This window comes from Rhinoraja longicauda, chromosome 20, assembly GCF_053455715.1.
Source record: "Rhinoraja longicauda isolate Sanriku21f chromosome 20, sRhiLon1.1, whole genome shotgun sequence".
Taxonomy (NCBI): domain Eukaryota; kingdom Metazoa; phylum Chordata; class Chondrichthyes; order Rajiformes; family Arhynchobatidae; genus Rhinoraja; species Rhinoraja longicauda.
In genome coordinates this window covers 29,241,202-29,268,398 of record NC_135972.1, presented here as the reverse complement: position 1 = coordinate 29,268,398, position 27,197 = coordinate 29,241,202, and the positions used below count along the sequence as shown (strand labels likewise).

General features: G+C 42.3%; 1 protein-coding gene across 1 annotated transcript in view; it reads left to right on the top strand.

The window, feature by feature from the left end:
- Positions 1–27,197, top strand: part of LOC144603696 (receptor-type tyrosine-protein phosphatase R-like) — a 202,582-nt gene that overhangs the window by 136,522 nt on the left and 38,863 nt on the right. The window contains exons 9-10 of the mRNA XM_078417335.1: positions 19,425–19,507; positions 20,481–20,618. Of these exons, the coding sequence (XP_078273461.1) occupies positions 19,425–19,507; positions 20,481–20,618 (221 nt within the window). The remainder of the gene's footprint in view (positions 1–19,424; positions 19,508–20,480; positions 20,619–27,197) is intronic.

The following is a 27,197-nucleotide window of genomic DNA, read 5'->3' as shown; positions in this document are numbered from 1 at the left end:
GCAATCAAGTTTAGCAAAGATGCTGCCATGGTCAAATAGTTTACTTTAGACATTAGGTTTAGACTTATAGCATGGAAACAGGCCCTTCCTCCCACCGAGTCAACACCGACCATTGATCACCTTGTACACTAGCACCATCCTCCACACAAGGAACAATTTACAATTTACAGAAGCCAATTAACCTACAAACATCTACATCTTTGGACTGTGGAAGGAAAGCGGAGCACGCGGAGAAAATGCATGTAGGTCAAGGGGAGAATGTACAAATTCTGCCCAGACAACACCCATAGTCAGGATCAAAGCTGGGTCTCTGGTTCTGTGGGGCAGCAACTCTACCGCTGTACCACTATGCTGCCCTAGTTGTTGAAAGCAAGTAAACAGGTGAAAATGGACCTTGGCCGACATGTTAGTTATTAGTTATTATCCCAATGCACATTATCAGCAAATGAAGGTGAAACACAGCAATTCAATCGAGATTGGGAGATCTATTCACACTTGTCCCAAAGGTGTCGTGATGAAAGGGTGTTATACTACTGGAAGATTAATCAATTGGAAGCTTGCAAACTGGAAAAGACATAGCACAGTTTAAATGCTGAAATTTTGGGATGGATTATGTAAATCTGGTGTGCATTCCTTTGAATTTGAGAGTGATCTATTCCTAACATGTAAGGTAATACAGAGAACCAGTTTGCTCTGATAAAAACTGCAGCTAAAAACTGCAATGTCATATAGAAATCAGAGCAGAAGTCACTCTTTCGCATCAAGATTTTTAAAAAGTCTGGAATATAAATGGTCAAAGCAGCTGTGATTTCTAGGTCAATTGAAATTTTCAAGATCAAAATTAATTGTTTTTTCTAAGGCAAGGTTATTGTGGCTTAAAGGTAAATGAAACTGAGCTACAGGGATAGTTTCTTCTCAGCTGTTATCAGGCAACTGAACCATCCTATCAACAACTAGATAGTGGTCCTGAGCTACATCGACCTCAATGGAGACCATCGGACTATCTTTAATCGGACTTTACTGGACTTTATCTTGCGCTAAACATGTTTCCTTTATCATGTATCTGTGTACTGTGGACGGCTCGATTGTAATAAGGTCATAAGTGATAGGAGCAGAATTAGGCCATTTGGCCTATCAAGTATACTCCGCCATTCAATCATGACTGATCTATCTCTCCCTCCTAACCCCATTCTCCTGCCTTCTCCCCATAAGTCCTGACACCCGTACAAATCAAGAATCTATCTCTGCTTTAAAAATATCCATTGAAAGTCTTGTATAGTCTTTCTACTGACTAGTTAGCATGAAACAAATAGTTTTTCACAGTATATGTAACAACACACTAAACTAAACTAAGGTCAGGCAACATCTAATGTTGAAGTTTAGAATAGGTTCAAGGGACTATGTGGCCTCTCCTTGTTCCCAGGTATCATCACATCCTTTCTCATGTGCAATTGGAAGAGGCTTGAAGCCAGCAAGGCAAGTTGCTAAAAAAATACACAAAGTGCTGGAGTAACACAGTGAGTCAGGCAGCATTTGCATAAACCAGCATCTGCAGTTCTTTGTGTTGGCAGGACACTATATTTGGCTTGGACTGTTAGTTGGACATGGTTCATTGCTCTATCATCGTGGTCTAGCAGATGTCATGATGATCAGCATCAGAGGAAATTACTTGGGAATGATAGTGAGATATGGGATTTGGATTCTGGAGTCACATTAGGACCAGCTGGATACTGTGAACTAGGAAAGAAAAGACATTATCTTCTGCAGCATATATATTCCTTAAATGGGCACGCATTGGGACAGGGACATTTTGTTAAGTGGTTTAGCTGTTATACGTTGAATGCAGCATATAATTCAACATACAACATAATCTTCTTGATTAGTACAGGTGGGGAGAATGCAGGAGAATGCAGTAAGGAGGGAGAGATAGATCAGCCATGATTGAATGGTGAAGTAAACTTGATGGGCCAAATGGCCTAATTCTACTATTCCTTATGAATTCAGCATTCAACATCAGTCACCAACAATGTACTCTCACTGTTTTGTACATTGAGTGAAAACAATGTTTCACTCCCGAGAGTATAGGTTTAGGACACATATCAAAAGTCTGCTTCTTACATTTAGCAATGAACTCTCCCTGCTTAGTTTTTAACATTTTCAACACTTTTGTAAAATTGGCACATCAAATTCTAACATAAGGCCTGTAATAGTTGAAACAGCAGTTTTATTACAACTCAAAGTAAAAGTTTGGTTATGATGTAACTTCGAATCCTGAGCAAGGAACTCCACTAGAAATAGTGCAATGCTTAATCACATGAGTAACTCGCTCAGATTAAGAAAGCAGCATTCTTTGGAGGCTACAGGGTCTAACATGCTTTGGATCGAGACCCTGCACCAGCAATGTGAATGCAGAGGGAGATTGTTAGTACACAGACGTTAAAGGGAGGCGGGAGACTGGTAGGTTAGAGATGGAACCAGATGTGTGGGGCATGTGGGGATGATACACCGGTGGAACCAGATGGGGGGGCATGTGGGGATGATACACCGATGGAACCAGATGGGGGGGCATGTGGGGATGATATGCCGATGGAACCAGATGTGTGGGGCATGTGGGGATGATACGCCGATGGAACCAGATGGGGGGGCATGTGGGGATGATACACCGATGGAACCAGATGGGGGGGCATGTGGGGATGATACACCGATAGAACCAGATGGGGGGGCATGTGGGGATGATACACCGATGGAACCAGATGGGGGGGCATGTGGGGATGATACACCGATGGAACCAGATGGGGGGGCATGTGGGGATGATACGCCGATGGAACCAGATGGGGGGGCATGTGGGGATGATACGCCGATGGAACCAGATGGGGGGGCATGTGGGGAATGATACACCGATGGAACCAGATGGGGGGGCATGTGGGGATGATACACCGATGGAACCAGATGGGGGGGCATGTGGGGATGATACACCGATGGAACCAGATGGGGGGGCATGTGGGGATGATACACCGATGGAACCAGATGGGGGGAGGGGAAGGGATATAGGAATGAGGACCCAAGGTAGAAGAAACCCAGGTGGAGGTACGTGGGTGATGGACTATGGAATCAGGGAGGTGAGCATAATGAACCTTGGTATTGAAGGAGGGAGGGATGGAAAAAGTAAGTAAAGGGAGAGAGGGAACCAGGGTGAACTGATGGAAGTGAGAAATGAACCAAGTGGAGGAGGAGGTTACCTGAAACTGGAATTTTCATTGTTTATACCATTAAGTTGTAGGCTACCCAGATGGAATATGGGTATAAGAGCCATTCTTCTAGTTTGCATTTGGCCTCCCCGTGGCAATGGAGAAGGTCAAGGATTGACGGGTTCTTGTGCAAATGGGAAGAGAGGTTGAACGGACATGCATTCCGAAGTTCAAGATGTCCATGAAGACACAAGGAACAGCAGGTGCCATTGCAGACAGAGAGTGAGTGCTCTGCAAAGCTGTCACCTTGTCTATGCTTGATCTTGCCGATGTAGAGGAGGCCACATCACGAGCTCCGAATGCAGTAGACCAGTTGTAGCGGAGGTGCATGTGAATCTCTACCTCGTCTGGAAGAGTTGTTTGCATCCCTGGATGGTGGTGAGGGAGGAGGGTTAGTTTTAGTTTAGAGATACAGCGTGGAAACAGGCCCTTCAGCCCTCTGAGTCCCCACCGACCAACAATCCCCGTACATTACACTAGGGACAATTTTTACATTTATACCAAGCCAATTAACCTACAAACCTGTATGCATTTGGAGTATGGGAGTAAACTGAAGATCTCGGAGAAAATCCACGCAGGTCACGGGGAGAACGTACCAACTCCGTACAGACAAACCCCCTTAGCTAGGATCGAACCCGGGTCTCTGGTGTTGTAAGTGCTGTGAGGCATCAACTCTACTGCTGCGTCACCATGTAGGGACAAGTGTTATATTTCCAGCAGTTGTACATGAAAGTGCCAGAGGGTGGGGAAGGGTGGGTGGGGTGGGATCTCTATCTCTGTTCTGTTTGCGATGGGCTGGAAAATGAGTGCTGAGAATAAATACCTGCTCAATTGACCTTTGAGAAATCAAGGCAGATTTTGGTGTTCAGAAGAGTTGGGGAGGATGCACTAATCAAACCTGGGATCAGCAGCCATTTTAAAGAAAGTTATTAACTTTAAATAATTTGGGCATTTTTAAATTCTGCATTCCTACCAGTTCTTGTGCTGTAGCCCCTTCTTTAATGAAATGATAAATGGCAAGCTTTTTATCATAAATATTATGTTTGTAAGATTTATTTTTGGGATCCGGGACACTGCAACCCAGCGTTTATTGTCCGTCACTTATTGCTACCCAGAGAAGATCATGACAAGCCACAGCCTTGAGCCAGACCTTCTAATGAAGGTACTCCCACATTGATCCCTGCTGATGGACAAGGAGTTCCACGATTTAGACCCAGTGATAAGCAAGAGCAATATATTTCCAAAGACACAAAGTGTCTCAGCGGGTCAGGCAGCATCTCTGGCGAATACAGATAGTTTTATTTTGTTTAGAGATACAGAGTGGAAACAGGCCCTGCTACCCACCAAGTCCACATTGACCAGCGATCCCCACTCCAACCACAAAGTATTTTCCTTTTGATGCTATTTGATTTCAGTATTACTGGAGTGACTTTACACCACATTCAGTAAACTGTTTCTTTGATGACATTCTTACCTCATCTCAGCTCTTGAAGTTCATGTTTCGTTCTCTTTGGTTCCAGTTTGGATCAAGGCTGTGATAAGTCCCATAGGCTCATAACATGGTTCATTTTGAATAAAAAACACGAAGATCTCAGGTAACAACTCAAATGGCATTCATAATATAGTCTGTGGAAATAGTCTGTCCATTACTTCTATTGTTGGTTGTCTCTGCTTCTCATTTCTGCTTCTCTTGCACAATCTCCCTTGGCACCAATGAAAGGGAGAGTGATTTTGGCTCAGATGCAGACTTGGAGCAAGTCAAGTCACTGCGGGAATAATAGCTTGCGATGGCCCTTATTTGGGGCCAAGAGAAGGCCATTAAAGTTATGTCAAATATTCAAGGGGTTAAAAATGTTTTTGAAAGGTTAATCAGTAGGATAGGGATCAACAGAAGAACATGAGAAATTGGCAGTTAAAATCTTGAGAGTCATAATTAACTGGGAATGGACTGGAAACTTTACATGTTTTAAGAGATGGAATATACCAAGCCTGTAATTCAATGATAAAGAATGTTCAGGGGATTTGCATTGAAGAAAATCAAACATTTTTTTCTTTGGGCTACCACAGCAATAGAAAACCATCATGATTTTGAAAAGAGAACTGGACAGTTTATGGATAGGAAGGGTTTGAAGGATTATGGGCCAAATGATGGCAAATGGGACAAGCCCAGATTGCCAATTTGGTCGGCATGGACAAGGTGGGCCGAAGGGCCTATTTTCATGCTGCATAACTGTGCCTATGGTTCTGGGGCTCAGACCGTCTCCATATGTTTTATAGAACAGTATATGCTCAGCATTGATTGCTTGGGATGAATGGCCTCTTCCGGTGCCGTGTGATTCAGTGCCAAGGAAAATGGTAAATGATATGCACTCGATGTTGGACAAAATTAAAATTTCACTTTTGTAATGTGGAACCAACCTGAAGCTGAGAAGAATCCAGTTCTCCCGGGGACCAAAGTGTGGAACTTTGTTTCCTCAGGTATTTTAGCTTTACAGTATTTATCATAATGGGAAATCCTAGCTAAAAATATAACACGGACACAGTTACAAAATAGGCATAAAATGGGTTATGTCAGGTTCAGCATCCTTTATGTATTAGACTGACTTCACTGGTATTGGTATTGGCTTACTATTATCAGGTTTATCAAGATAGAGAGAAAGCCCTTGGTTTGCTTGTTATCGAGGCAGGTCATACTATATGTGAGTTCAACCAAACCATACGAGTACAACCAGTAGTGCAAAAAGGGAAAAGAAACAGAATGCAAAATATAGTGTTACAACTGCAGAGGAAGTGTAGATGAGAAAAAGTGCAAGGGTCACCACGAGGTAGATTGGGAGATTGGGAATACTTCCTAAGTTCACGAGAGGACTATTCAGGAGTCTGATAACAGTGGGGAAGAAACAGTTCTTGAATTTGGTGGTATAAGCTTTTAAACCTTTGTATCTTCTGTCCAATGGGAGAGTAGAGATGAGAGAATGACCCAGGGTGTGAGTGGTCTTTGATTCTGTTGCCTGCTTTCCTGGGGCAGTATGGTGTAGGTGGAGTCAATGGGGGAAGGCTGGTTTACATGATGGACTGGGCTTTGCCTACAGCTCTAAAATTTCTCATGGTCCTGTAGAAATAGGATGCTTTCTACAGTATTACAGGACATCTGTAGAAATTGGTAGGAGTCAATGGAGATTGACCTCTGAGGAATTGGAGGCATTGGTGTGCCTACTTGGCCATATATGGATGGACCAATTCAAATTGTTGTTGATATTCATGCCGAGCAACTTGAAGTTCCCAATCATCTCCACTTCAGCACCATATTACAGACTGGTGTGTGTACTTCCCCCCTCTTTCTAAAATTGATGTCTAGCATCTTCATTTTGCTAACATTGAGGTAGCGGTTATTGGCTTGATACCAGTTACTGAGCTCTCCTCTGCTCTATCTCGATGGTCAAGGAAGCACACTATCTCCTTCCTGCATTATTGTGGTGCCATCTGCAAGCTTATAAATGGAGTAAGGGTGAACTTGGCTGCACAGTTGGGCGTGTTCAGGGAGTATAGTATGGAGTTGAGAACGCAGCCCTGTGGGGAACTGATGTTAGAATTATCATGGAGGGTGCTTCATCATCTATCCTTCCTAATTTTGGTCAATTGGCCAGGAAGTCAAGGATTGATATGCCGATAGGGCTGCTGAACCCTAGGTTATTGAGCAGCTGATGCACTACTATCTCTTTTGCATTGAAATGCATCCATGCAAATAAATAAATAATATCAACTTTAATAATGTATAGATTACTGATGGGTCTCCAGCTAACCTGCCCATAAAACCTCAGGATGAAGCACATTTCCCCAGGTGTAATAATGGAAAGTTTCAGCTACTGGCTTCAGTAAATTGTCCCTAGTGTATAGGATAGATAGATACGGGAATCACTGGTCGGCGTGGACACGGTGGGCCGAAGGGCCTGTTCCCATGCTATATCTCTAAACGAAACTAAAATAAATATAGTTTAATGCCAAGTAAATCATTGGATGACAATTTGAATTGACATCGACACAAAATAAAATGGACCTCTTCTGTTTTCTATCTTCACTACAATTTAAGACGAGCCATCCTCTTTATATTTATATTAACACAACGTTCTGCCCCAGCGTGGTGTTGTGAAGCCCATCTTGAACTCATGGAAATGTTTCCAACTCAAGGGGCCACAGCTGCAATGGGTCTTTTATTCCAGTGTCAGATAAGTTGCCTTTGAAAGTTTGAAAAAAGACTGAAAAACGCAGTCAACAATGTTTCATCCAGAATGTATTGTCCACTTGGAATGTTGCACATTGTCTATTCAAAGGCAGTACGTGCCAAAATATTTGTTGGACTTAGTGCTGCCATTGTATGAACACAGTGCACGGCCTACATTATTCAGAAGTTTATGTCAGATTATAATGATTAAACTAATTTGGATATTATAGTTACCTTTGAAATGTTGGCATCAATGTTTAATTTACAAAGTAGTATTTTCAGAAAAAAATGCATTGATTTAGGTTCAGAATGTCTGAAAGGAATGTGGAATTTATGAATATCTTTTAAATGCGTTCAATACCATTCTGAAGAAGGGTCTCGACCCGAAACGTCACCCATTCCTTCTCTCCCGAGATGCTGCCTGACCTGCTGAGTTACTCCAGCATTTTGTGAATAAATCGTTCAATACCATTGTTGCACTTCTTCTCCCCACAAATCCTTCTGATAAAATAGGAAACCATTTGGCCCATGGAGTTTGACCTTGCACTCAAGATTGATTTGTGAATCACTGTCAGTCATCTGCTTCGTTTATACTGGGTGTTTGCTACACCTCTACAGTACTTGCCGTGATTTTAAATCACCTATCTTGCGTTGCACTTCTTCTAACCGTGACTATTGCTTTCAGTGCTCTTGATGTGGACTCCTCTATCTCGGTGAGATCAGATGTAGACTAGGCAACCGCTTTGCTGAACACTTGCATTCTGTCCACTGCGGCCATTTGAATCCCCTGGTTGGCAGCCATTTTAATTCCCCTTCCCATTCCCACACCGACTCGTGCATCCACAGCCTCCTCCACTGTCAAGTTGAGGCCAAGCGCAAACAAGAGAAACAGTATCTCATATTCCACCTAGGTAGTCTACCTAGGCATAATGCCTTTATGCCAAAGGCATGAACACTGAATTCTCCAATTTCAGGTACCCCATATCCCCTTTCTCTCTCCTCCAATTTACCCCTTTCCTCTCTCACATCTCCTACTTCTCACCTTAACTCCAGTTCTCTATAACACTGTTTCCTTTATCTCCCCCACCTTTCCCTATACTCTCCTCCCACAGGATTCCCTTCTCTCACTACTGCTCACCTCTCCCCTCCCTCCCTTGTTGTTCCCATCTGCTACCACCTCTCATTCAGTTCAATTCTTCACCCACCTTCCCTATCAGATCCCAGTATCTATAGCCTTTTGTTCTCCACTTTTTGTTTACTTTACTTTACTTTAGAGATACAGCAGGAAAACATACACTAACACTATCCTACATACTAAAGGACAATTCTACAATTTACCAAGGCCAATTAACCCACAAACCTTGATGTCTTTGGCATGAGGGAGGAAACCAGAGCACCTGGAGAGAACCCACACAGTCACAGGGAGAACATACAAACTCTGTACAGATAGTACATGTAGTCTGGATCGAACCCGGGTCTCCAGCACTGTAATGCAGCAACTCTACCGCTGGGCCACCGTGCCGCCACTTGTCACCTCCCACCCTCTGTTGCTATGCCCACCCTTCCATTCCCCACCTGGCTGTTGTCTCCCAGTCTTCCCCTCCTCACCTGTATCCACCTATCACTTGCTAGCTCTTGCCCCGCCCCTGGTTCCTTCCCCTCTACTTTTTCAGTCTAGATGAAGTCAAAAAATGTTGACTGTCCATTTCTCTCGACAGATGCTGCCTGACCCGCAGAGTTCCTCCGGCAGCTCTCCTATAACTGCAAGCCATTTAGCAGATTAAAAAAATCATGCTGTTTTTAAATGCACGTGAAAAGTGTCATGGAATCAGAGCAGCAAAAAGTTGCTCCCATGGGGCAATGGCCAAGCCAGCAATGTTATTTTAGTTTGGCGGTTGTGAAATTATTGATTGAACTGGCTGGAATTCTGAGAGTTTGTGATTCATTCTTTCTGCACATTTATTCTTAGGTGCAAGAAAGGCAATTTTTTGGATGTAGTAGGGACTAGACTTGAATCACAACAGTTTTAATATTATACTAGACCAAGTGGACCCGTTGGGCCCAAACCTCTCCTGCATTGGTGCATCACCCTCTCCTCCCCCACTCCCAATCCCCTCTCCCCCCCTCCCCTTCCCCCTCCCCCTCCCTCCCTCCTCCTCCCTCCCCCTCCCTCCTCCCCTCCCCTCCCCTCCTCTTCTCCCCCTCCTTCTTGCCTTCCCTTCCTCCCCCTCCCTTCCCCTCCTCCCCTCTGTCCTCCCCCCCCTCCCCCCTTCCCTCTCTCCCCCCCCCCTTCCCCCCCTCCCTCCCTCTCCCCTCCCTCCCTAGGAGATAGATTTAAACTTTAAAATGTGAATAACTTTAAACATATAACACCGATTTCAATTAAACTTCTTTCATTAGCACCAAAGGGATGACGGTGAGTAAGGTGGGCCTAAAATTGTCACGCTATTGTGTACCTTTTTGGCTGTAGTTCAGGAACAAACAAACAAACAAACAAGAGTTTTAGTATATAGATATTAATCATCTCAGCATTATGCAACCAAAAGACAAATCAAGGGTGGAGTATTGTCAAAACCTCATACCAACGGGATGGATGTGGAAATTAAAATCACTCCCATCACTTTAAAGGAACTGGGATGCTTCCTGTTCTCTTGTTATTAAGATGCTGGCCACCAGAGATTAAAATTTGGGTCAGCATAAAGACACGACTGTAGATAGCAATTAACAGTTTCGGGTCAAGGTCAATATGTGTTGCATTTTTTTTCATCGTGCTTGACACATCAAGGGATAAACTGAAGATTGTTTTACTTAAAATGGTGCTATTACATATTCAAAGCGGTGATATTACGTGCCATTACTGAGATGAACTTCTTCCTCAATATCTTGGCAAAGAGATTGTTAACTGCACACTATCAAACTCCTTTTTGATTGTTACATTTCCCACGACAAAAGAGGAAATCAAGCAAGTGATAAGTATACAACAAAAGAGTTCCTCCAACATGAGCCTTGCAATTTGCTTTTAATATTTTTCTCATTAATGGAATCTTTCCGTATTGTTCTTCCAAAACCTAATTAAAAGTGAGAGATTGTCCGTACATCAAAGGAAACTGGTGGTCTGTTGTAAAGAATCTATCTTAAGACAAATTTACAAATGTGAGTGCTTTAAAGTTTAAAGTTTCTTAAAGAATTTAAAGTTATTCACATTTTAAAGTTTAAATCTATTTACTAAATGTGATACTGTTTATTGGTGCCTGCTACTCACTTCATAAGAAGGAATCAAGGGGTAGAACTTCCTTTCATTGGAGAGATTTCCACACTCGGAGCTGACCCATGTAATATGGACATTCTACTTTTTTGTCAGCCCAGGTCTACAAGGTTTGAGCAAGCTCCACTCACAAGACACCTTTTTAGAGGAACACGATGGCGCCACGGTAGAGTTGCTACCTTACAGCGCCAGAGACCCGGGTTCAATCCTTATTACGGCTGCTGTCTGTACAGCGTTTGTACGTTCTCTCCGTGACCTGTGTGGGTTTTCTCCGGGAGCCCCAGCTTCCTCCCACACTCCAAAGAAGTACAGGTTTGTAGGCTAATTGACTTGGTAACAATTGTAATTTGTCCCTAGTGTGTAGGATAGTGTTAGTGTGCGGATATCGTTGGTCGGTGCGGACTCTATGGGCCGAAGGGCCTGTTTCTGTGCTGTATCTCTAAACTAAACTAAAGCTGAAAAAGACTTGTGACACCAATTACAGACACAAAGTGCTGGAGTATCTCAGCAGGTCAGGCAGCATCTCTGGAGAAAAAGGATGGGTGATGTTTTGGGTTGGGACCCATGTTCAGTCCTGAAATGTCATCCATCAATTTTCTCCAGAGATGCTGCCCAACCCGTTGAGTTACTCCAGCACCTTTTGTATACTCCATCTTTGTTACTCCATAGTTACTCCATCTTTGTTACTCCATAGTTACTCCATCTTTGTTACTCCATAGTTACTCCATCTTTGTTACTCCATAGTTACTCCATCTTTGGTATAAACCAGCATCTGCAGTTTCTACATGTTGACAACCAGCTATGTCTGCTATGAGCTTGTCAAATTGTCAATGACCTTGAATGCACTTGAACAACCTTGACATCCAGAAATATTAATAACAAATATTTTAATCAATGAAATAATTAAATATTTTGTTTTTGAAAAATTGTAATTAAAACACTTTCAACCAACATTTAAGCAAATCCTTTTAATTCAAAAAAATCAAGGCAGCGTCAAACAGAGAAGTCTTCAGCCTCGATTTAAAAGAACTGAGAGTTGCAGCGGGACCTGTAGTTTTCTGGAAGGTTGTTCCATATATGTGGTACAAAAAACTAAACGCTGCTTCTCCATGTTTAGTTCTGACCCTGGGGACAGAAAGCAGACCTGTCCCAGACGACCTGAGAGGTCTGGATGGTTCATAATGGAGCAGAAGATCATAAATGTCTTTTGGCCCTAAACCAGTCAGTGCTTGAGAAACCAACAGTAGTATTTTGAAATCAATTCTTTGGCAGACTGGAAGCCAGTCTAAAGACCTCAGAAATAGCACTGTAAATTAGTTCAATTAGTAGATTACTCAATGCAACATGCTGTGTAACTGCAGTGATTCACACTTATTCATTGGGTTGCATGGGGATTATAATCTTTGAGCATGGTGTGGGAATGACTGGATGATAATTGCCAGCAGGTTTAGGATTTCCACTTGTTCTTTTCATAAGAATACCACTGATGTAATAGCTTGACTCTTTGTTTATGCTCTTAATTTAACTTTGTGATCTTTATGAAATTGACAAAGGGTCTTCCTATAAATTACAGTCTTGCTGCATTGTGCTTTTGTTTGACAATATCTTCAATCAGGCTCACATTCTTTCAAAAGAATGAAGGCTAGATCTGTCCTCGGAACCTGAAGTCTGTCTTAATTTTGAAGGTGAATTTACGTGAAAAATCCATGTGCAAGCATGCATTGCACATTTAAAATTCAGGGATATGTTCTGAGACTAAGAGATGGTGTGCACGGATTTCTCCCACAATCCCTCCCCCTTTCTCTCCCACCTTCCCCATCCCCTTCCCCTATAACCCTTCATCTCCCTTAACATTTCATATCATATCATATCATATCATATCATATCATATATATACAGCCGGAAACAGGCCTTTTCGGCCCTCCAAGTCCGTGCCGCCCAGTGATCCCCGTACATTAACACTATCCACACCCACTAGGGACAATTTTTACATTTACCCAGCCAATTAACCTACATACCTGTACGTCTTTGGAGTGTGGGAGGAAACCGAAGATCTCGGAGTAAACCCACGCAGGTCACGTTTGTGAACGTACAAACTCCTTACAGTGCAGCACCCATAGTCAGGATCGAACCTGAGTCTCCGGCGCTGCATTCGCTGTAAAGCAGCAACTCTACCGCTGCGCTACCGTGCCGCCTCAGACCTCCTCTCTTCATCCTAAAGCCTTTTGTCTCCTTTTTTTATCTCTAGCCTTTGTCCAACCATGTGCCATTCACATATCCCCTTCATCTATATCCACCTATCACTTGCCGGGCTATGTCCTGCCTGAACCTCTCTTTTCTATCTTTCTGCCCCCTACTACAATATCTTCAGAAGGTTCCCGACCTGAAACGTTAACTATCCATGTCCTCGAGAGAGATGCTGCCCGACCCACTGAGTTACTCCAGCACTTTGTATGTTTGTTTGGTTTGTTGAAAGATAAGTTTAATTCCAAGAGACCATGTTAACTGCTAAATAAATATCGAGAAGAACCGTGATGAATTGTCTTTTTTAAGTAATGCTGAATCTATATTCCAGAACTTTGAGTAATTATCCAATTCCCCCATTGATTACCATATTTTCTTTGGCACATAAGACATCAAGTAGGTGATAATTTAATGTCAAAGGACAGCTATCATAACATCATATGATAGACACAAAAAGCTGAAGTAACTCAGTCTGAAGAAGGGTCTCGACCCAAAATATCACCTATTCCTTCTCTCCAGAGATACTGCCTGTCCCATTGAGTTACTCCAGCTTTTTGTGTCTTTCTGCCGTTTAAACTAGCATCTGCAGTTCCTTCCTACACATAACAACCTATAATGTGTGCGATGTTTTATATTTCACATTTAACATAGCAACAGTACTATACTTCCAAGTTAAAATTGGTGAGTGGATTTGCTTATTTCAAAGTGAATTTCTGTATGTTCTAACACAATGTATTTCATAAATAACTCTGTATAAAGTGAATGCTTTGTACAAAATGATATTTTTTTTTCTTGGCTACCACAGAAGAATGGGAATGCAATTGTGCAAGAAGATGAATTGTGGCAATTCATTTATAATAATGGCTAAATAAGTGACATTCAATAATTTGACAATGAATACATAGAAAAGGCATCACTGTGAAGTCAGGGGCCAAATGCTAAACTCTATAACTGCATTGTTCAAAACATCCCCAGAGCATTGGAAAGCAAACTGTGTTAATCGTTCTGTTTAAAAGAAGGGATAAATTGGGCATGTGGATGTGGCATATTGACATCACAGAGAAGATTTCAAAAGCCAAATTTGTGAATCCAATGAATCCTCATCTAAAATGTCATAGGTTTAGAGTGGCATGGTGGCACAGCGTATTCTTGGAAATGAAATGTGGGGTAGATAGTAGATGAGAGCAAGGATAGATGAGGGGCTGAGTGAGCAGAGAGGAGAAAATGAGGAAAAACATTATAACTGCATCCAGCTGCAGACTTTCTAGGTAGGTCCAGTAACATGGGTGGCACAGTGGCACAGCGGTAGAGTTGCTGCCTTACAGCACCAGAGACCCTGGGTTCGATGCTGACCACAGGTGCTGTCTGTACGGAGTTTGTACGTTCTCCCCCTGATCTGCATGGGTTTTCTTTGGGATCTCCAGTTTTCTCCCACACTTCAAAGACATACAGGTTTGTAAGCTAATTGGTATAATTGTAATTTGTCCCCGGTGTGTGTAGGATAGCGTTAGTGTGCGGGGATTGCTGATCGGTGTGGACTTGGTGGGCCGAAGGGCCTGTTTCCATCCTGTATCTATAAACTAAACTAAACTAAACTAAACTAAACTTCTGGTGTGATTACTCCCAGTAACACATGTACGGTGGAGACTTGATTAAAGGTTCATTATTTTCACATGCCCAAGGATTCCCATACCTCAAGATACTCTCACATAAAAAGAGATGCTTCATTCTCTGTATTGTGACCTTGATCATGAATAACAGACGGTAGAACAGAGAAAAACTCAATGCACAATTGACTACAGTGACAAAGTTATTAATGATGCACCCACCATTTCTGCAGCAATTATTCTCCTCAACCAACTAAGAATAACATTGCAGCTGCTGTTCAACATATAGATGATCCCATATGAGAGAAAATCCATCTGGCATACAATAATGGATCAATATACTGCCTCAGGTCACCCCAGGAACGGCTGGAGAAGAGGTGTCCAGGCAGAAATGTCTGGGAGTGGGCTCAACTCGAAAGAACCGCCAACAACCGAGTGAGGTGGAGGACATTTGTCAATGGCCTATGCTCCCTAGAGGAGCGAAGCGCTTAAGAAGTAAGAAGAAGATACTGCCTCAGACACATTTCATACCCCTCTCGATTCCTGTATTGGAGAGAATCCTACAAACTAAAGTCCGTACAGGATTTCTACGTTAGCTTTAAACATTTTCCAAAAAAACATGAGGGGTGGGGAGCAGCTTGTGTTTCCCTTCTTTCACTGCTGGGATATGTTGATATGAATCAGTGGAGCCCTCACTCATCCTCATGGGTGTAACTGGATAATGGGCTGCTCCACATCGGCAGCTGCAACCAGGGTCACTCCCACACGATTGATGGAAAATTAAAACGGTGCATTTTGCAATAGTATGATCTCAGGAATTAGTGAGGGCGTTTCCAACATTGAGTACCAGTTTTGAAAAATGTTTTTAAAAACCTGAAATGTTATAAAATGTATGCCTTAAAGTGAACCTTTGTCATTGACAGCAATACAGGTGTGACTGAATGTGAACAAAGGCTACCATTTTCCAAATATTCATGCTTTTGTGCACAGGAATTGATCGCATATTATTACTTTTGCAAAATCGATGCAATGTGTTTAGATTTCAGCCATTGCTATGTCTGTTCTCAACAAAAATGTTAATAGTATCGTAGAAGCTTGCAAAACAAAAGTAGGCCGTTGTGACCATCATAGCAATGCTAAGAAAAAATAGTGATCATTTTATTCTGTATTGCACAATGATTATGTGAATGTGTGATGCCTGCCTGGTCTCTCTTTCCAGCTCTTGGTCTTCTAGCTATAGCACACCAGGTATATATCTGAGTACCTTTAAATGCAATGAAAGTTCCTGATTCCATTACTCTAATAGGCAAACAGTACCAAAATCCCGCCATCATCTGAACATTCTTCATGCCCCATAATTATCAACCTGTCTGCTAATGGATATCGGTCCTTGTTATACTTTCTATCTTGGCATATTGTCATTTTATATACCTTAATTAAATCAACCCCAGAAATGCAAAATTTGCACTATGAAACAAGATCAGCCCTGGCTACAGGTGTTGTATGTTCTCTGTGTGTTAGATTTACACACAGACAGAATGGATTAATACAGCAAAGAGTAGCCGGAAGCCAGAGGATTGGGAAACCTTCATAGGTCAACAGAAGGTAACAAAACGGGCAATACAGGCTGAAAAGATGAAGTACGAGGGGAAGCTGGCCAAGAATATAAAGAAGGACAGTAAAAGCTCTTTAGATATGTTAAGAGAAGAAGAGTAGCAAAGTCAAATGTGGGTCCCTTGAAGGCAGAAACGGGTGAAATTATTATGGGTAACAAGGAAATGGCAGAAGAGTTGAACAGGTACTTCAGATCTGTCGTCAATAAGGAAGACACAAACAATCTCCCGGATGTACTGGAGGACAGAGGATCTAGGGGGGTAGAGGAACTGAAAGAAATTTTCATTAGGCGAGAAATAGTATTGGGTAGAGTAATGGGACTGAAGGATGATAAATCCCCTGGGCCTGATGGTCTGCATCCCAGGGTCCTCAGGGAGGTGGCTCTAGAAATAGTGGACGCATTGGTGATCATTTTCCAATGTTCATTGATTCAGGATCAGTTCCTGTGGATTGGAGGATAGCTAATGTTGTCCCTCTTTTCAAGAAAGGAGCGAGAGAGAAAACGGGGAATTACAGACCAGTTAACCTGACTTCGGTGGTGTGAAAGATGCTGGAGTCAATTATTAAAGAGGTAATAATGGTGCATTTGGATAGCAGTAAAAGGATAAGTCCAAGTCAGCATGGATTTATGAAAGGGAAATCATGCTTGACTAATCTTCTGGAATTTTTTGAGGACGTGACAAGTAATATGGATGAAGGGGAGCCAGTGGATGTAGTGTATCTAGACTTTCAGAAAGCCTTTGATAAGGTCCCACACGGGCGATTGGTGACTAAAATTAGAGCACATGGTATTGGGGGTAGGGTTTGACATGGATAGAAAATTGGTTGGTAGACAGGAAGCAAAGAGTAGGAGTTAACGGGTCCTTTTCAGAATGGCAGGCAGTGGCGGGTGGAGTGCCGCAAGGCTCGGTGTTGGGGCCGCAACTGTTTACCATATATATTAATGATTTGGAAGAGGGAATTAGAAGCAACACTAGCAAGTTTGCAGATGACACAAAGCTGGGTTGCAGTGTAAACTGTGAAGAGGATGTTAGGAGGTTGCAGGGTGACCTGGACAGGTTGAGTGAGTGGGCAGATGCGTGGCAGATTCAGTATTATAAATATAAATGTGAGGTTATCCACTTTGGCCGCCAAAACAAGGAGGCAGATTATTATCTCAATGGAGTTAGGTTAGGTAAGGGGGAGGTGCAGCGAGACCTGGGTGTCCTTGTACACCAGTCACTGAAAGTTGGTGTGCAGGTACAGCAGGCAGTGAAGAAATCTAATGGAATGTTGGCCTTCATAACAAGAGGATTTCGGTATAGGAGTAAAGAGGTTCTTCTGCAGTTGTAGAGGGCTCTGGTAAGACTACATCTGGAGTATTGTGTACAGTTTTGGTCTCCTAATTTGAGGAAGGACATCCTTGTAATTGAGGCAGTGCAGCGTAGGTTCACGAGATTGATCCCTGGGATGGTGGGACTGACATATGAGGAAAGATTGAAAAGACTAGGCTTGTATTCACTGGAGTTTAGAAGGATGAGTGGGGATCTTATAGAAACATATAAAATTATAAAAGGACTGGACAAGCTAGATGCAGGAAAAATGTTCCCAATGTTGGGCGAGTCCAGAACCAGGGGCCCCAGTTTTAGAATAAAGGGGAGGCCATTTAAAACTGAGGTGAGAAAAAAAAATTCACCCAGAGAGTTGTGAATTTGTGGAATTCTCTGCCACAGAGGGCAGTGGAAGCCAAATCACTGGATGGATTTAAGAGAGAGTTAGATAGAGCTCTAGGGGCTAGTGGAATCAAGGGATATGGGGAGAAGGCAGGCACGGGTTATTGATTGGGGACGATCAGCCATGATCACAATGAATGGCGGTGCTGGCTCAAAGGGCCAAATGGCCTCCTCCTGCACCTATTTTCTATGTTTCTATGATTCAGGGAGTTTTCTAAGAGTGGCTGAAATGAAAAAAAATATGTATACATTAAATAAATACGACAATGCAAAAAAAAAAAATTAAGAAGGAAATCAGTTACATTGATGTGGACAGACTGCATGTGTTATATAAATATCTTTCTGAAAGGTAGTAGAAACACATTTAACCTCTTGTTGATGAGCAGAAAATATATAAACGGGAAATAGAAAGCACTTGCAGTCAGTCCATCTAAATGCAACTGATTTGATATTTTGGTCACATGGTTGCATTTGTTTTATCTGAACACATATTTCTTTTCATTTTGACTGCTGAACCCAAACTCTTGAAAGATCGCTCCTCCCCTCCCAACGTACGTGAGTGGAGGTGGAATTAATGGGAACTTCCTGGGCATAAGAGGGAGAATAAATGACAGTGGATCAAGTGGGGTAAATGGCATTGATTGAAATGTGCTGTGGACCAGCACAGACTCAGTGGCCTGAATGACCTCGTTTTTATGCTGTAAGAAAAAAATGAGAAATATGAAATATGAGGTCAGGAGGCACCCATGGGAAGTGTTCAAGTTTCAGAACCAAAACCCTTCATTGGATCAAAGAATCTTGATTTTCAAGTGGAAAATTTAGTTGTCACAAGAGTATACATTTATCGGTTTAGTTTAGTTTAGTTGAGACATACATCGTGGAAACAGGCCCATGGAGTCCATGCCGACCATGATCCCGGTACACTAACATTATCCTACACACTAAGGACAATTTACAATATTACCGAGACCAATTAACCAACAAATCTGCAAATCCTAGGAGTGTGGGAGTAATCCGGAGCATACGGAAAAAGACCCAAGTGGTCACGGGGAGAACATACAAACTCCTTACAGACAACACATGTAGTCAGGATCAAACCTGGGTCTCTGGCATTGTAAGGCAGCAATTCTACCGCTGCACCGTCATGCCGCCTAATCCTATTTGCCTGCACTAGGTCCATATCCTTCTATGCCTAGCTTATTTAAGTGCCTGCCTTAATGATGCTTAAACATAGTGATTATATCTGACTCCACCAACTTCTCTGGCAGTTAGTTCCAGATGTCAACCTCCCTGTGTAAAAAATAGTCAAAACCCCTTTTAAACTTCCTGCCCCATCTGCAACTCTATTACTGCCCACTAAGTGTATCAACAAATCTTGATTTTCAAGTGGAAAATATAATCTTGTAACAAGAGAATTATGATACATTCATTGGTTTTATAACCTAACAGTTTACACTTATTAAAATAATGTCAAATCATTGTCCTCTTTTATTTTTAAACATCCCATTTTAGATCCACACAGCAGAGTGTGCCTGATACCAAAGACTCATGAAGAACCCGTTAGCAGTACCTACATTAATGCCAACTACATCCGGGTGAGTAGGTGGATTGGAATGGATCTTGTTAATATATTTGCATGTCAAAATTGGAGTTTAGATTTACTATAGTCACGTGATACAGTGAGAAGATTTTGTTCATGTGTTATTCAGATGATGCCAGAATGCAGAATATTGCTTCTATAATAGAACAGAAAAAGTCCATTGAAGTAGGTTGGGAAATCAGGACTGTACCCCAGCTGATGGAAGAACTGTTCAGAAGTCTGATAACAGCGGGAAAGAAGCTGTTTCTGAGTCTGATGGTTCATGCTTTCAAGCTTTTGCATCTTCTGCCCGATGGGAGCAGGGAGAAGAAGGAATGACCGGGGTGGGAAAGATCCTTGATTATGTCGGCTGGTTTCCCAAGGCAGCGTGAAAGGTCGACGGAGTCAATGGTGGGGAGTCCGGTCTGGGCTAATGGAACATTTGGGCGGTGTGTACAGTTCTTGAATCTATTTGGGTGACCTGCAAAAAGTCCAGAAATTGGCAAATAGTTCAATTGACATACCTTGTGCAGAAATGTTACATTCAAGTATTTTCTAAGTGAGAATTCCCCACAGAGCTTGCAGTGGCCACAACATAACCAGTCTGACTGCAGGGAGGGAAATGAGTTCTTCAGAATAGCATAAACAGCTGACAGGAAGGTGAAGGGAACTGAATCTTTTTCCCATTTCTTCATTAACTTTCTGTCTTTTTTCCCCCCACTATTTAAATTATGCGTATTAAGCTGTGTTTTTAAGGTTACAATACTTCCTTCAATACGGGCACTTTCTTATATTATTCTCACATCGAGTTTCAATCGGATAATAGCACAGGACAAAAATGAGTGGGTTACTTGGTACAGTATGTGAAGACTTGCTACCCATGCTCAGAGAGCAGAAGTGGTTCAACAATAGGTAGACAATGCACTTTATCTTGAATGGCTACCACGCACATTTGGATTTATAATCTGGTATCTCCATCTGTTCATCAGGGTTATGGTGGCCAACGGAAGGCCTACATTGCAACCCAGGGGCCTATGATCAATACAGTGAATGACTTCTGGCGGATGGTTTGGCAAGAGGATTGCCCTGTGATTGTCATGATAACCAAACTGAAAGAAAAAAATGAGGTAAGATTCCAACAGGTTTTAATAAGTTTGAGGAACAGAGCAAACTTTGTGTTGCTCGATCATCACAAGCACTGGAAGTTGCAGTAACTAGATGGAATGGTTTTTAATTTACTCCTAGAAGAACCAGAGTCCCATTTTATCCCAAGATAATGAAAATAAAAAGTTGAATTGAATAATTTATTGTCAGATGTGGCAAGTCATAGTGATATTCTTTGTTTGCGTGCCCAAGGTATGCAAACAGTCACCATATAAAGGGTGCTGACAAAGTTACAAAGTACCCCGTGTCAGATCCTCCTTTGTTCTCCCCGCCCCCCCCCCTCACACGGCGGTCCCCCCATGCCGGGTCCTCCATTGTCCCCAGCGGTGCGTCCTCCGATTCCCACGTGGCCCATCCTCGACCGCCAGTGCCCTCAACAATAGCCTTCGACAACTGCTGCAAAAGACACAAAGTGCTGCATAAAAAGTCCCATAACTAACTTTGATATTACTGACCAGATGATCTGCACTAGGGATGGTAAACATTGGCTAGAAATACTCTCTGCTCCTCTTGAAAGGACTGCAGTGGGAGATGTTACACTACCAAAGCTTACAGGGTCTTCAAAATCGATACTGCACCAGAGAAGGTTGTTAAGGATGCAGGAAGCCATCGACTGCTGGAAAGTGGGCAATGGGATTTAAACTATTCAAGTGTGAGGTAATGTTCTTTGGGAGGTCAAATTCTGTTAGGACATCCAGAGTAGATGGCATTGACTGTAGGACAGTTAATATACAGAGGCCTTGTCAACAGCACCCTGAAAGTGACAATGTAGGTGAAAAGGATTGTGAAAAAAAGCATTTGGTCTGTTTGCCTTCATATGCTGAGGTAATGAGTATAAGAGTTGGAATATTATGTTGCAGTTATATAAAACATTGGTAAGACATCATGTAGAGTATTCTGTACACCCCTGGTCACCACACTGCAGGAAGGATGAGGTAGCAATAGAGAATGTGAGGTTCACTAGGATATTCCCTGGAATGGAGGGCTGTAGTTAAAAGGAAATATTAGATAGCTTGGTCTTATTTTCACTGGAATACAAAAGGCTGAGGGATGACCTTTGAGAGTTTATAATACTACTGGACCAAGTGGACCCATTGGGCCCAAACCTGCATTGGTGCAGCACCCTCTCCTCCCGCCTCCCCTCCCTCACCTCCCTCCCTCTCCCCCCTCCCCTCCCCCCTCCTCCATCCCTCCCCCTCCTACACCCCTCCCCTCCCCCCTCCCCTCCCCCCTCCCCCCCCCCTACTTCCCCTCCCCCCCACTCCATCCCTAGGAGATAGATTTAAACTTTAAAATGTGAATAACTTTAAAAATATAACACCGATTTCAATTAAACTTCTTCCATTAGCACCAAAGGGATGATGGTGAGTAAGGTAGGCCTAAAATTGTCACACTATCGTTTACCGTTTTGGCTGTAGTTCAGGAACAAACAAACAAACAAACAAACGAGAGTTTTAGTATATAGATGATGAGCATAGATAGGATAGAGTGTCTGAATCTTTATTCCAGGACAGGGGAATTTAGAATTAAAGGGGTTTAAGATGAGAAGGGGTAAGATCTGAGATCTGAGGGGTACCATTTTCACACGGAAGGCGGTCAACATTTTCAATGAGCTAGCAGAGGAGGTGCCAGAGGCAGATGCTGATAGAACATTTAAAAAGCATTTGAATAGGTACATAGATAGGAAGGTTGTAGAGGGATATATGCCTAACATGGGCAAATGAACAGTGTGGGGGTCCATTTCTGTGCTCTGTCTTTCTGTGATCGTATGATTGCTAACTATGTGTTTAAGGACTGCAGGGGAATGTGAAGCCAGAACCTTCTAACTATCAGCATTCTGAGTCTCATCGCTAACAAAACAAATTCAGCTTAGCTTGTGCGAGCAGACCAAAAAGAATAACTGTGTCAAATATTTATTTTGTGTGCCATTTTCAAAAATAACCCAAGTGCTCACTTTCACTCACAGAAAGGGGGAGGGGGTTTGGAAATTATTTTTACGTGGTCACTTGCTTCAGTCTGTTGTTGTTTTGTCAACAGCAAAATTGTGCTAACCTGGTGTTCTGGAGATTAAATTCTGTCAGAGCAAAATGGTAAGGACACACGGAGCTGGAGTTTGAAGTAACAGGTGATTAATTAATTAGTGCACACCAGGAGGCCAGTCAAAGCTGATCTCCCAAGTGCAACTTTGGTACGGTTTTTATATTCTCAGATGACAAGATTACACGGAAACTTGATTAACAGTAAAATGAGGTATTGATTACAGAATGGAGCTTAGTTAGGTAACAAATAGAATAAGATGATTATCCACAAGTCTAACTTTGTTGACAGTAGATCAATTTTTCGGTTACCAATGATGGGTGTATGCTATAACATGATCAATGAAGTTCTTTAACCTTGGGTGTCTTCACTGCTGCATTCCATGTCTCTACTTTCAGGCTTTGTCTGCAGTTCCCTGTCAGCACATGAACACAATCCACATCCCTACTTACTAGCTATTAACCCTCACTATTCTTTCCCCCACAACAAATTTGTTTGCTACAAAGCCACAATGTTCGGAAGAACACCACACCCTAAGAAGAAATAGGTATGGAAAAGCAGATAATAAGTTCAAAAGTTAGAAGGAGCAAATGCTGGACAAAAATATTGAAAGACTCAGACGAGTGGCCAATAATTGATTTTATTGGCTCGTGAACACGATTACGTAATAGTTTCCATGTCAAAATGATAAGCTGCTGATGAGCTGAAGGAGTGGGCAGTATTTTGGAATGTCTAAAACAAGGAGTGATTGGGATCTACATTGGGTTTACACCTAGTGGGAAAATTTGTTCCCGACTAATAGTTCTCCAATGATATACTGTAACATTGCATTGGGGAGGCACATTCAACACAGAAAACATCCAAAACCATTCACAGGGATGCAAGCTGAAACGTAAGCCAAGTTGAGACCAAAAATATGAACTTTAGAGTTTATGAAGGTGGAGGGGCTTGAGGGAAGAATTCCTGAGTGTAAATCCCTTGCTGACTTGGCGTTGGCCAGAAGGAAGTAGGCAATGCTGGAGACAGCAGAATGGGTGTCTTTTCGGAGTGGATGGACTTCTGTTGGTACACTGCTGGAGAAAGATGTTGCCATGCTGTAGGCTAGAAGATAAAAGGCCTTGGAGGGATTTAAATACCTGGAGGATATCGATAATATAAGAAGAAGGAACTGCAGATGCTGGTTTATACCAAAGCTAGGCACAAAATGCTGGAATGACCAAAAGAACAACAGTCTGAAGAAGGGTCCCAACCTGAAACATCATCTTTCCATGTTCTCCAGAGAGGCTGCCTGACCTGAAATGCTGTTACTTCAGCATTTTGAGGATATAAATAACCTTGTGGTATTGAGAGGACGGTAAGTTTATGAGGTTTCTGATCGTGATTTTTTTCGCCTTTCTCTAATTAGTTTAATGACTATTTTTCATTCATACTTGAAGCACTTTGGGGCGCTTCCTAATTAAAGGTCAATGCTAAAATATCTGCTGGTGTCACAGCTGTTGGTTTTTATCCAGCTGTGGTAAGAGCGCATATTCTGCTGCTTCCAGCAGGATCTGGAACTTTCTGTAAGCAGCAGCCCCTATTAAAATTCCCCTTCTAGTTCAGTACCCGATGTCTGCCTGCTTGGGTTGTGTAAGGAAGAGTGCAGCGGCCGGCTAGGTTATTTTTGACGAGAGAGTCTGGGAATAGGGGTGGGCACGGGGGAGGATGGGGTTGGAGTAAAGAAGCTGCCATCACTGCTAGATTGGGGACGGATGTCAGTAATGTGACCGACAAAGACGTATCCTGCTGGCACACAGTGCACAAGATCCCTGGGGAAGAATAGACACTTGGGAGAGAAGTGGGAAGAACAATATCCCAGCAGGAGCTATCACTTTCAGGAAAGGTGGGCAGCAATCTGAAGAGACAGTAAACAAGAAGCTAAACCTTCAAACGTGCCCTAACTCATGTAGATAGCGAAATTTCTTATCTAATTTAAAAGATTCTTGTCCATTTATAACAAGCATTTAATTTCTACTGGATTTTCAAAAATCATACGCAATGGATCAACTGCTTTTTAAACTTTACTCACGATTCCTCTTAGAGTCATAGAGTTACACAGCATGGAAACAGGCCCTTCATCCCAATCTGCCCATGCTGACCAAAATGCCTCATATACACTAGTCCCACCTGCCTGCATTTGGCCCATATCCCTCAAAAACCTATACTATTCATGTATCTGTCCAAATATTTTTTAAACATTGTGTTACTACCTGCCTCAACTACCTCCTCTGGCAGCTCGTCCATATACCTACCTCCTCTGGCAGCTCGTCCATATACCTACCTCCTCTGGCAGCTCGTCCATATACCTACCACCTTTTGCATAAAAGAGTTGCCAATCAGGTTCCGATTAAATCTTTCCCCACCCCATCACAAACCTAATTCCTCTCGTAAATAAAGTTGAAAAGAAACTGTTGTACACCCCCATCTTATCTATATCCACTCTAGAGGGAGCCATATAATCAACCCTTTTCCTGCAACTCTTCTTTCTGTTACTCCCTTTTACACTTGCTTGAGTTCCACAAACTCTAAGGAAAATGGCCACCTTGTTAAACTAGTGCTGTTTCAAAGATGAATATTGCCCATTGTACTGGGAAAATTCTTCTCCTAATCTATCAAAACCAGCAGCAAGCTCCCGAAATCCATTTAAGCAGGCACACGGAGCTACAGCTTAAGAGGTCAGCATTAAGACAACACTTAAATCTGTGAATCCTCCTCAGCTCTGTGTTGAACTGTCAGGTCCAGAACTAGAACCTGAATTCAGGAAAAAGAAAAGATTTATTTTTCAATGTCATTTTCAGTAGTCGTTGAACTGGGTTGAATGTAAGATATAGTCTTAAGTAAACAATTTTAACAATGCCCTTTAGATTGGACAGGTCTAAAGAAGTTATAATTAGCTCAATAAGGCTTGGCTAACATTGTATAAGACAATAAATAGGATATGTTTTCATGAATACGTTCAGCACATTGTCCGCCCAGTTTTGAATGTTGATAATTTAGTTGGTCGGAGATCAAGAAAAACACTCTCGGGATAGCTAGAAGCTTTGGTGACCAGAACAACTCCTTTATCACCGAGTCTCAGAAGAAGTTGATTTGCTTCATCATCTGCAGCTGACAGTGATGGATTTGCTGGTACTCGAGCAAATGTTAACAATAAAATCAAATTACAATCAAAGGGAGGAGCCTGAACCATTGAGTATGATTTCAAAGCTGATAAAGCAATTAGACCGTACAATGAATATATACTGTTCACTGAATCAACTTTCAGAAGATAGACTACACCACTCGGCACTGCGAAGGTGAGAGCTATGGGAAACATGGGACTGGAATAAAAGTGGGGATACTGCCATCTGTGGGGTTGTTCCAGCACAGGTAGAATTGTCATTTAAATGTGTAGCTTTGTATGTTGCTTTAAGTTCATGCCTATGAATGCATAACTACTTATTGTACCTTGTATTCGGTAGATGAAAACAGTGTTCAATTCTGCCTTTCATTCTGTCCATGATATGGGAAGGCTGCACCAGTTCATGCAATCTGTTTTGATATGATGCTTGATCTGACACTGTTCCTGACAGAATATTTCATCCAACAGTGTGTATGGAAGAAATAGTTCCCTCACCTCTATCTAGCCCGTGGCATTGTTTTGTCAAGCAATCTATGTAGAAATTCATCTCACAACACTACACAGAATTATGGAACTCTTATTAGTTACTATTCATTTGCTTTTAATGTCAAATATGTTGCGAAAGGTATTTGTGTAGAAAGGAACTGCAGATGTTGGTTTACACCGAAGATAGACACAAAATGTTGGAGTAACTCAGCGGGTCACACAGCATCTCTGGAGAAACGGAATAGGACGTTTCGTGTTGCGACCTTTCATCACACCCCATCCAGTCTGTTGAAGGGTCGGCCCGAAACGTCACCTCTTCCTTTTCTCCAGAGATGCTGCCTGACCCGCTGATTTACTCCAGCATTTTATGTCTACCTTCTATTGCATAAGGTATAGTTATCTTTTTCCTAACTGAAGGGTTTGCATTATGTCTTTGTGCAGGGTTGTACATTGCCTATTATAACATCTTTTTTTTGTGTTTTTCTACCGCCATTACGAACTATTTCTCTAAGTTTCCAAAAATGGTTTACAAATATAATCAGCTGTGGATGTATGCTGTTGAAAGGGTTAAATGTGTTCTGCCAAGTAAGAATGTGTTTCCCATACAAATAACACTATTATTTCTAGCATGTACCTTATTAAATTTTTAATCTAATGCATGTAGATCCAAGTCAAGCGAAAAATACATATGCATTTTGACTGCTCCAACTGCAAAATCTCTTCAAGGGATGCCTGCTTTGAAGAAGTTCTCCTCCTCTCTCCAAAGGGGGTTCTGTGAGACCCTCTCTCGTTGTTCCCCCTCTGTGATTCCTGCTGCTCTCCAACTCTCAGCCATGCTCCATCCTGCCCCTCCTCTCTG